Source organism: Olea europaea, unplaced genomic scaffold (genome assembly GCF_002742605.1).
Source record: "Olea europaea var. sylvestris unplaced genomic scaffold, O_europaea_v1 scaffold272, whole genome shotgun sequence".
NCBI lineage: Eukaryota > Viridiplantae > Streptophyta > Magnoliopsida > Lamiales > Oleaceae > Olea > Olea europaea.
In genome coordinates this window covers 393673-405858 of record NW_019245613.1, presented here as the reverse complement: position 1 = coordinate 405858, position 12186 = coordinate 393673, and the positions used below count along the sequence as shown (strand labels likewise).

The window sequence follows — 12186 nt, the reverse complement described above, 5'->3', positions numbered from 1 at the left end:
ATCTCAGTCATATTGTAAGTTAGGTTGAACAATTTAGAAAACATGCAATGGGCACATCAATTTTCATGGTATGGTCTACAACACACACACATGCAATAAGTTGGGTCCACAATTAAAATAATCGAGGACCTTACCTTTGTGAGGAGGTTGTGAAAAAACCTATAAAAGAAATGTTGTACAATCAACTTTTTCCAACAATTTATGTGTATAGTAGATCATGTCAAGCTGTCAGTTATCGAATCTCTGTATAGACCATACCATGTAAGATCTTCAAAGTTATATTTATATGTCACAATTATGTCTAGACTTGAAGTCGACTCTCCTAAATGATCCAACTGCTCAAGCATGAGACGAGATGAGACGTGTCGAGCAATATAAGCTAATTTATCTTGGTAAGAGTGTAAGTTGGGTTTAAGAAATCAGATGTAGGATAGACTATGTCAAGTCATGGGTTATCATATTTCAAGATTAACTTATATATGTCGGACTCAACGTCGACCCTCCTACGTGAAAGCAATGTGAACTTTGAACATAAGAAATTATGTGGGGTTATAATTTCACTACAAATCACTTTTTATCATATGAATCTCTTTAATATAAAGTGGCTAATACTTTATGAAGCAAGATGATTAAAGGGTTTTGTATTCAATGTAAAAATTTCCTCAGTGACCTTGTTCAAAATTTGGTATATTTCGCACCTAATGATTATGTCTAATTTTCTATTTAATTTTAAAGCACAGTTTGATTCGGTGCACGGTCAAATCTTGCCTACACAAATGCCAACTCAAAACTTGATTTCAACTCCACTTGCTGAGTCATTTCAAAACCAAACCTTGAAAACTTTTGTGGACAAGAAACTCAAATGTGGCACCTAAATTAAACATGATGATGTTCTGTCAATTTGTTTGTTGTGTATCACTGGCTGGCTGAATCTGGCAAATTCAAATTCTAGCTAACTTTGCATTTAGTTTAATCAATAATGAAAGAAACAAGGATATCCCAACACAACCATGGACAGCAAAAGGTGGTCCAACATTGTACTGGTTTGTTTTTTCATGAAGTAATAACAAGAAATTACGATGAAGAAATTAGTGCGCGCGCGTGTTAAATGTTGGATCGTATATCTTTAGCTAGTTTGTTTTTAAAATTTACTCTTGAAGATTACTCATGATTTTGATTGATTATGACCTTACTTCTTGAAAGTCGCATGAGTATGAGAACGGAAGGAAGACTAGGGGTCAAAACAGTGAACGTGACAAAGTTTTATCTTTGAAACTACTTGCACGTAATTTGTTCGATGTTTTTCCGAACGTGAAAATTGTGAATTAAAAACGGTTAAATGCATTAAAGGTTGCCAAAGTTTGAGTGGAGTGTCATCCAGGTCATTCATCTTCAATTTAGTGCAGTCCGATCACTAATTTCAATTTGCTTGCAAACGTGGCCACTCTGTGATATAGGTTAACTAACAAAATACGTTGATCTAGACCCAACCTAATTTATGGAATAGTCAAAGTCATATCCAATAAAAAAAAGATGTTCACCCACCTGAAATAACTTCCCCAACCTTGAAATAGTTGGTGTCATACCCAATTGAAACAAAAAAGTTCTATGCATCCAAATTAACTCCCACAACACAAATTAGTTGAAATCATACCCAATCCAATTGTGCTATATGTACAATCGAGGTTAACAACCACGATTGACAATTAGACACATGCGAGGGGGACCCACACTGAATAAAAAAATCATGGGTCCCCCCTTATGTGAGTACACTGTCAATTGAGATTGTCAACTCCGATTGTACAAGAATAATAATTCTTTTACTTAACTTTCACATCTTGAAATAATCAAAGTCAATACCCAATCGAAAAAATGATAATTACAACATCTGACTTAACTATCACACCATAAATAGTTAAAATCACATCCACTCGAAATGAAGGATGTTTGCCACACTTGATTTAACTTGCACAACTTAGAAATACTCGAAGTCATATCTAATCGAGAAAAAGATGTTCACCGCACCCGAATTAACTTCCACAACCCCCAAAACACAGCTTGACCGTTTCTACTTTGATTCCTCTTAATGGTATTCTATATGGGCGGCTGAGCTTGTCCCACTCCTGTCCCCTGAATGTAGGAGCACTTGCCTTAAAGCTGCTGCTTTTTCTGCCGGCACCCTTACTTTCTTTTGTCCCAAATTCATGAACTTGATTCAAACAAATAAATCCTTAATTTCTTCACTTGAATATAAAACACCTTTGGTTTGTGTTTTTAACACTTCTCCCACAAAACCCGTATCAGCAAAAGCATTTATTGACCCCTCCAAGTAACAGTCCTCAGAGAAAAATTCAAGGATTTGGGAAATGGAAGGTGTAATGAGCCATGGAAATGACCTAAATTTGAAGGCAACTGAACTCAGATTGGGATTGCCAGGCACAGATGAATCTACCTCTAAGAATAACAAGCGAACCGCGAATGAATTGGTTAAGAACAGCGAATTATTAAATGGAAAGTCCGATGCCAAAGCCCGAGATGGTGAAACTGTACCTGCATCCAAGTAAGTCAATATCGAGTATTCGTTACATTTATCAGGTATCCCTAATATTCCTGCTAGGTAAAGAATTATAGGATGCTGTCTTCGAAATAGAGATGTTCAAGGTCACTTGTACTTTAATTCTTTATTTTACTGAAAATTTATAGAGTCAAAGTGGACATAACTCTCGTACTGAACATGAACAACTATTAACATGATATATGTACGCAGGTCGCAGATTGTTGGCTGGCCACCGGTGAGGTCCTTCCGAAAAAACGTTGTCCAACCCAAAAAAACAGAAGCTGAAACTGGGAATTTTGTAAAAGTAAGCATGGATGGAGCCCCTTATCTCAGAAAAATAGATCTGAAAATTTACAAGGGATATCAAGAACTCCTCAAGGCTTTGGAAAACATGTTCAAACTCACTATAGGTAAAATATTATTTGAAAGCATGGATGGAGCCCCTTATTCCCCTTTTGTTATTTCTCTAGTTGTTCTAATGAATGTATGGTTTTGTTGTACATCAACAGGGGAGTATTCAGAAAGGGAAGGCTACAAAGGATCTGAATATGCACCAGCTTATGAAGATAAAGATGGTGATTTGATGCTTGTTGGAGATGTTCCATGGGAGTAAGTCTCTTGACCAGGCCGACTAACTTCTTTTGATTTTAATATTGTTTAGTACTATACAATCTGTGTTACCGTACCCAAACTCGAGTACTCATTTTGTTATTCATATGTTTTGTGCAGCATGTTCATGTCAACTTGCAAGAGACTCAGAATTATGAAAGGATCAGAAGCAACTGGCCTAGGTTCTGGTGTATGAAGCATCTGTTCATACTTCATATGACAGAAACAAAAAAATGTTGTCACAGATTAGGTTTTAAAAGAACCATAAGTTTGAAATTTTCTTGTACCAAACAGTTTTCTCAAGGAGACTAGTAAATTACAGTTTTTCTTGATACAATTATAGCAAGAAACATTTTGTGTTAATGTTTGGCTTGCAATAAATTCATCAAATTAACCAAAACATACAAAGATACTAACATTTTTTTTGTCAAACTAATTATTTTAGAAAGATATATGTGAAGGAAAACAAAAAAAGAAGAAGACGTCGATGAAAAATTAAAAAAAAATGAGAAAAATGAAGCGACATTTTGCTTTCGATTATTATGTGTATTGGTCAATAAAAAAACTTTAGAAATCAATAATAACCAAGGCATTTATTTTTTTGACGAGGGAACCCATAGCTACTACTCTTCGGGTACACACTGGGTAAACTCTTGGGCTGACGCAATAGCTTGCAAACCATGTCAGTCAGATAAACCGCACTAGGCAAGTCCTGTGCTACAAGCTCGACCGAGAAAGTGTTAGTAGGGGGAATCGAACTCGTGAGCAAAAGTCTCGATAGCATGATTATTAAGATAGTCGCTTGTCTGCTCCAAATTTTTCACCAAAAGAAAAATAAAAAATAAAAAAATCAATTTTTTTAACCATTTTTTCCTCATTCTAGACTAGCATGTGAGAGAATTGGTCAAACAAATCGGCTGCCAACAATAATAAAAATCCCTTTTTTTTTTTTTTTTTTTACAAAAAATGGGTACCAAACATATTCTAAATTGAATATATTTTCTAATGCTGTTATTAAACCTAATCATGAATTGAGACATTTCCTCCATGTAAAGACCATTTCCTACCACCAAGAGATTGAAGTATTCTTGAAATCAAAGAAAATATACTCCATTTGACCCCATTACCTAAAAATGAAAATGGGACAAATAATATTTTTTAGAAAAATAAATGGTTGAAAAAGAAGAAAAAGTTTTCGATTTACGTGTAATATTATTTTATGAAAAATTGTGTTGTTGAAAATAAGAGAGAAAAAATAAAATGTAATATAATTGAATTTAATGAGGATCAAACGGAGCTATATTTATTAACCATAAATAAGTAAAATATTTGAATATCTGCAACCACTAAAAATGATAGACAGAAAGATTCCACTTGCAAATTTTAACGTGAGTAGTATTACTTTGAGACAGAGCATCCAATGTCATTCCAAATCATTATGCTAGCCAGTTGGTGGGCATGATATTCTCTTAATAATTTTTTTATATTTGAGAATCTTTTTGAGCAGTGAAGAAAATCTTTGAGCTCTGTGGGCATTGATTTTTTAAAACTATTATTCACAATTGATATGAGATGATTACCATTTGAATAATACTATTCAATAATCAATTTTTATGCATAAGCCGTGACATAATAATATTTAGATGGTATTAACTGATTTACCATCTTAATTATATCTTAATGTCACATTACACTGATTGATAAGCACCATTATTTTTTTATATTTGAGAATCTTTTTGAGCAGTGAAGAAAATCTTTGAGCTCTGTGGGCATTGATTTTTTAAAACTATTATTCATAATTGATATGAGATGATTACCATTTGAATAATACTATTCAATAATCAATTTTTATGCATAAGCCGTGACATAATAATATTTAGATGGTATTAACTGATTTACCATCTTAATTATATCTTAATGTCACATCACACTGATTGATAAGCACCATTTGGAGCCCTGCGTTATAAAAGCTGATTTTTTTGGGGGAAAAAGTGAAATTAATTAATAATTTAAGCATAACTGGTGACTTAGATTTTGTGTGCTAGGTTTGATTTAGCATGTTAGGATGAAATTTCCTAGGCAATGGTGTATGAGTTGAGATTTGTAATCTTGAACTCGTTCAATTCGCTGTTTCTTTATTATTTTTTAATATTCAATATATCATCTGATTTTATTAATTAGGGATGGCAATGAGGCGAGTTTTTGTAATCTTAAACTCGTTCAATTGGTTGTTTCTTTATTATTTTTCAATATTCAATATATCATCTGATCTTATTAATTAGGGATGGCAATGAGGCGAGTTTTTGTAATCTTAAACTCGTTCAATTGGTTGTTTCTTTATTATTTTTCAATATTCAATATATCATCTGATCTTAATAATTAAGAATGGCAATGGGGCGAGTTTGGGGTGTGGAGCGGCGCGATGGCCAGCCTTGGTTGGGACGGAGGCATTGCCCCGTTTAATTTTTTTTTTTTTTACATTTTCAAAATTTCGAATTATGTTATTATTAAAGAATAAAAAATAAATTCAAAATGAGTTTTTAACGGGTGAATTGTCTAAAAATAAAATTATTTTTATTCTTTTTTTTTCCTTTCACGGGGCGGGGATGCCCCCACCAACCCATTCGGGGCCCTTTTTTTTCCCCATTTGAGGCGGGACGAGTTTTTTCGCTTTGACATCTTTTCATTTGCTAAATAATAATAATAATAATAATTAGCGTCTTCCCATTTGCTGAGAAATGTGACACGCCAATGTTGTTAATATGTATTGAAGGAGCAACAAGTTCAAAAGACAAAAATCTAGTGTACATGTTTCAACTTCAGCAAACTACGACGAGAACCTATAAAGATCCCACTAGGCCGTGTGATAGATAATAGTTTCATTTTTTTATGTTATTATTATAATTCTATCCACCTTTCCAATGGCAAAATTTCAATTCATGATTTGAATCTCCGATCAACTGATTAGTAACAAAATGTTTTACCACTTTGCTACTAAATAACAACTGAAAACTTGATGTCATCAAGTTCAATTCCTGTTTTCAACATATAACCAATTTATGTTCATTTGATAACTTTAAGGTTAACAACATAAATCCATTTCACACAACAAAACCAAATTATCTGAAGTCCAGTCAAATGCACAGAAGATGGAACTGTATGCAAAATCAGAGTAAAATAAATTTTTAGGATTCAACATAACATAGTGGTAATTAAAAAACATAACAAGTAACTTAAAACAACATTGTTGCTCGGTTACGGAATATTAAAAAATAACCAAATAACGTAAGAGGAACTTAAAATTCCGAGCAAAAGTTAAAAAGAGAAAGGGCAACAACAATTGAAACATCATCACAACTAAGTGTCACATATTGCAGTCAAAGCTACACCACTTGTTGCTTTTTCTTCTTCGGCCTCCTTTTTCTTCTGGGTTTTCGAGCGTCTGAGTTGGAACTTAAATTACCACTGTTGCCTGTGTTTGACTCCACAGGACCTCTCTTTCTGAAGGAAGTTCTACCGATGCTGTTGGACGTGTTACTGGACGTTGATATATCAGCTTTACGTATGTATGCCTTCTTACTTGAAGATCCTCCTACTTTAGTTTTATCTTTAAGTGAAGTAGGAACTGACTTGAAAGATGGTCCGGGAGGAGGCATCAGAGCACGAGCAGAAATCTGTTTCTGCATAGATACATCAAGAGAAGGTTAAAAATTTAAAATGGAAAGTTTATCAATTAAACGCCTAATCTTAGAGCAGAAAATACGAAAACTAAATTAAAACCTGAGTTCTTTCATCACTGGACATCCCGGATGTAGCTTTACCAGAGGCACTAGAAGCCTGTTCCCTGAAGACCAAGTGGAAAGTGTAAAAATGAGAGAGAAAATTCTGTCAAGTGTCCATGCATCTGTTCAGGTAGCTTATCAGGAACTTTTATATTTGGATGATAAATGGGTAGTACTTATGAATGTGTTATTGAAATTAATGATTGACTTTGACTGAATAGAAAAAGGAACTTATAACCGTTTAACTTAGCAAAATACAGAATATATCTCAATATTAAGTTTGATATACTGAGAGGCATTTCCCTGGGATCAGTTGCATTCAGGAATAAACTATAAATGTCTCTTGACAGTTGCAATATGTACCTTGTGCTTTTATCTGTCCACTCATCGTCTGCTTCAGCATCATCACTTGAGCTTCCATTTAAGAAGAAATCGTCATCACTTAGTTCCAAGAGCCCATCATCCTCACTCCCAGTCTCTGTTACATGAGTCCAAAAAAAAGACATAAGAGTCCACCATTTAACAAAAAGAAAAAGAAAAAGGCACTAAAATAGGAAATATAACAAGTCGTGTGTGAATGACAGAACAAACTCTTTCCCTCGTGGATAAAAAGCTCCATTAGGACTAACAATTTCGAAACCTCAGATAAGATTTGTCATAACTGGCAGCCTCAAAAGTTGAGTCTATATGCAGGGATTCTCTAAAATTTTAACAATCATGAGGATGCTGTACTATTGATAAGAAAAAGAGCAACTCACAATATCCTCTATCACATATTTCAACACATTTATATTATTTCATTGATTCTTTTTCCTCTTGCTACCATATCTGAGGTTCATCAACTCTCTCTCTCAATTTTCAACTCTCCAGATTGCGACAAGAGAGAATTATTGAAGTGTCTGGGAAGAAAAAGAAGAGGCATTGCAAAAGTGTCCAGATGCAATGAATCTTAACAAATGCCTTCTTAAGTTCACATAAAAAGATCAAAGTGATTTCTGATATCTTACGAGGTACGTCCAATTTCCAACAAGTTCAAAATGATAAGAGAGAATCACTATCAAACACTTCACGCTCATTCAGGTTTTAGATGATTATTGCCTATCCTGTTATCTACCACTCCCTCAGTCTGACACTTAGGGGCGCTTTTGGAAACTAAAATTGTACTTGCACACTAGTCTTGTCAACTTTTCTGCCACCTTTGCCATCCAATATAATCACCACAGTACTACCACATAAAGGAAGGGAACTTGGTGATTGATCTTCTAATCAAAGTAAAATGCCAAACACACAATTACACGAGTATGGATACATTGTTCATATTCGTCAAGCAAGCAATTTCATTGTATGTGCTTGTAAAACAGGTGCAGAAGTCTATATGCTGTGTACCTGTTCCAATCACAATCCTGTGACATGATCTCCAAAATGACTAAACAACGAAAATGTCTTGGTTTTTTGAAACTTTAGGGATCCAAAATACATAAAGTATAACTATAACAATGGATACAGGGATAAGTTTAATGGGCAGATATTGTGTATGAAAAATCTAGGTGTTCAGCAATTCAGGCCCAAGTAGCTCCGAGCAAAAGCCAGGAAGGAGTACTTCCATTATCCTTACTATTTTTCCCCGCATTATTCTATGCTATATATAATACTGTGGTTTGATTCGATGTACTCATTTAGAACCTGTTAAGTTAGTTAAATTGAATGTTCATCCATTTAGGCCAAAGTAGCAATGAGCCAAAGCCAGGAGGGAGTATTTCCTTATTATTATCTTTCTCATTATTCTATGTCATATTTCATAATGTGCTTTAATTCAGTGCTCATTTAGAAACTGTTAAATTTGTTAGGTTGTATGTTTACTCTCACTCTCGATAACTTATTTGGAACCCACATGTTAACTTTTACAAATCATAAGGAAGAATCACATCGTTAACCTATGACATCACTTCTAGAGTTACTCAATAGTCAACAGAATTTCATATGGTCCCATAAGCTTCCATGAGTAAATGAGTTTAGACTAAAATGCATTTCTTATGAAGAAAAGAAATTAGGGGAACATAGTCCAGTTCGAGTCGGTTCTCTTTAGAATTGAATTGAACCAAATATTTTGATATTTAGAAAGTGGAACCATCATATCTAAATTTAATTATGGAACAGTTCAGTTCGATTATATTCGTTCGGTTAGGTTCAATTCGTTTCCACTCAATTCCTGGGTTCTATACAATAATTAATTTTTTTAAATTTTAAAACAACGCTATATTAATTCAACTAATGAAATGTTCCATTTTAATTCTTATAAAATAATGTAGTTCAATCTTATGTATCTTTTGTGCCTCGCTTTGTTGAGTTCTTCGTAGATTCGAATGTTGAAATCACGAGAACCTGAAGATAGCGAGCTCACAATAATGAAGAGAGACATAACCGAACTTCCAATTCAATTTCTTTAGAATTGTAAAAATTGCACTATGACTGAATAATAAATTAGGGTAAAACTTAGGTCAATTAGATTAAGTTGGGCTTGAGTTGAAAATTAGAAATAGGAAAATTATATTTTGAATTTGGGCTAAATTAATTAATTAACAAATTTATTTAGAAACAACAAAATTATTTGACTTATTTAAGATAAATAAATTTACAAAATTAGGGAGATTCGGTTCTTGATTCAAAATCGAGAACTGAACCAAACTCGTCAATTATCGATACAAATACTCGTTCGGGTATTTAACTTAAATAAATAAATAAATAATAATAATAATGATAAACCGCTTAGTTCAATTCAGTCCAGTTGGGGTGTTTTGTCCAGCCTTAAAAGAAATAGTCCCAACAATAAAATTAATCAAGCTGAAGTAAGGTGAATCAATGATATAAGAAGAAAAAAGGAGAGTACCTTCCAGATCCTTCCCACTTGCTGCAGCACTAATTAGATTATCCTTAATCTGTCTGCGCAATTTATTTCTTTTCTCTACAACCTCAGTATCATCACCTCCCATAAATAATGAAACATATTTCTCTGTCTTCGGGAAGAACTGCAATTAATTACAAGTAACATTCTTCAGCAATTAAATACGCAGACATAATTCGGAAATTAACCAAATGTCTACTTAAACCTAAATTTCTACAAATTCTCATATGAAATTATGCCTCTCACAGTTTATATATTGGCATCATCAATACGTATGCAAAAATTTTAAACGGCCATGCATGTTCAAGCTTTAATGGACTCCATACTAAAAACTAAAACGGATGGACTGCATACTAAAAACTGAAAACAAGTGCATTAAGTGCAGACCGCAATATGGTTCGCAGCTTACCCTAACATATTCAAGATCTTCTTTCAATTTAGAAAGTTGCTGGGTAATCTCTGTCTCTTGGACCTGACCAGATGAAGCACGCTGCTGTTTTTCCAAACGTCTTATCCTTCGCTCAATCTTTCTTCTCTCTAGCCATGCAAATTTAAACTTGCAGTCTCATCAATCATCAACATGTGGAGAGTACCAAGTACACATGAACATAAAACATACAAAATAATCCTAATAGAGCTACTAGTTACCAAAAAATTTTATCTTTCTGTTACGCAAGAATATTTTACGCTCCACTGCCAGCTGGTTGTGAATCTCTTGTTGTTTTTTGAGTTCTTCTAGCTTCTTCTCTTGGGCTTCTTTGACTTCAGGTGGCAAATCCTGCATGTTAGGTTAGTATCAATGAATGATGTTGTGCATTGAAAAATCAATAACAGTTCCAAGCAACTGATACAACCTAAGATTAAGAGCAAAATCTATTGGAAGGACTATACAAAAACCAACCCAGTTCAAGAAAGTAAACATGTTTCATAGATAATATAACAAGAACTTTTTATAATCTGGAAATGAAAATAAGAGGGAAAAGGAGATCAAGAAAGTTAAGAGGGATAAGAGACAAACACTAAAACTGTAATCAGGATGGTGGCCAACAATTACAGGTACTTTTGATGTAAAAATTTAGTTCTATTCCTTTTGCAAACAAAAGATGAATAGAAAGAATTCCTTTTTAACAGCTTAAATGTTGATCTCAAACACAAAATTTGAATCAACAGTCAATACAAAATATAATACAATGAACCTCTTTGAGAATTATGAATTCCCAAAAAGATCCAACTTCATTATGCTGCCATTCCTATAAACACAGAATTAATGTTGCAACAAAGAACGAGATCAAACTCTATTGTATTTGAAAGGAAAACACCAATTAAAAGTAATCCATATTATTTTTGATAAGTTAATCATATAAGAGGGAAGTTCCATGATCACTTTTTAAATATCTAATAACATCCTTTGCACCTATGAGCGTCCAGGAACAACATCACATGCCTTGTCAGGAACCACTTTTAAGTGTTCTTCGTTTATTTTGTCCTTCGTTTTCACATATAAAACTAACTTAAAACTACTACTTCTCTCGATTTTATGCATACTGAATCTAATAAATAGCTCCAGAAGCTAATAGGTAGTTATTAGGAAAATGGGTATTGCCGCGGACACAAAAAACTCCAATTGTTTATTACCAATTTTAAAAGAAGTTTATTCAATTTTAACCCATATCCAATGCAATTTTTAAAAAATAAATAAATAATAAAAAACCATAGATGCAATTTATTTTCAACCTAATTAAGCAGCTAAAGAAAATATAAGTTGCAAGCTAAACTTCCCCACTTGCACATCCATAAACACAACAGGAAACAGCCACTTCTACATACATAAATTGAACATCAAATTTTCCATACAGCCAATACATAGATAAAATAACACAAACTAGCACATATACAGTCATGTGCATTTTATATGGGTGTAATTGGTAAAGTTAAGGAGGTAGTAAGCACTTTGCGGAGCATGCGTTCAATAGATCGGATTTGGTTTTTGAGAGAGACGGCCTTCGCTTTGGGTTTGGGCTTCTTGTCGACGGCTAGGGATTTCGGCCGCCGTCCGCCTGCCGCTTGGCGGTCGGAAACTCTGCGCTTGCCGTAGCCTCCGTGCGCCATAATTCAATAGTTATTGTTGTAATTTTATTTGTGCATATATATTAGGCGAATTTTATAAAAGGCCTTTGTAGTTAGTACGTGATCGAAAATAGCCTTTAAAAATATTTTAGATAAATAGTCCCCCTCTTTTTAAAAACTTATCAATTCTTACTCTATCTCGAAGGTCAAAATCAATTATAATTCAATCAAAATTCTATCCAGGTTAGAAAATTTTGAAAACATAAAGT

The 12186-nt window shown here is 33.7% G+C and overlaps 2 protein-coding genes across 2 annotated transcripts; one reads left to right on the top strand and one right to left on the bottom strand.

The window, feature by feature from the left end:
• The first annotated feature begins 2025 nt into the window (after nucleotides 1-2025).
• On the top strand, nucleotides 2026-3529 carry LOC111383589 (auxin-induced protein 22D-like). Its single transcript, XM_023007706.1, has 4 exons — nucleotides 2026-2560; nucleotides 2768-2967; nucleotides 3067-3166; nucleotides 3287-3529. Exons 1-4 carry the CDS (start codon nucleotides 2367-2369, stop codon nucleotides 3360-3362), a joined length of 570 nt encoding a protein of 189 aa, XP_022863474.1. The 5' UTR covers nucleotides 2026-2366; the 3' UTR covers nucleotides 3363-3529.
• A 2787-nt stretch (nucleotides 3530-6316) lies between these two features.
• On the bottom strand, nucleotides 6317-11980 carry LOC111383580 (rRNA-processing protein EFG1). The gene is made up of 7 exons (XM_023007694.1): nucleotides 11801-11980; nucleotides 10499-10628; nucleotides 10260-10387; nucleotides 9836-9974; nucleotides 7312-7426; nucleotides 6947-7010; nucleotides 6317-6846 (listed from the first exon to the last, which is right to left on the bottom strand). The coding sequence occupies exons 1-7, from the start codon at nucleotides 11957-11959 to the stop codon at nucleotides 6550-6552; spliced, it is 1032 nt and encodes a 343-aa protein (XP_022863462.1). The 5' UTR covers nucleotides 11960-11980; the 3' UTR covers nucleotides 6317-6549.
• Nucleotides 11981-12186: the final 206 nt, after the last annotated feature.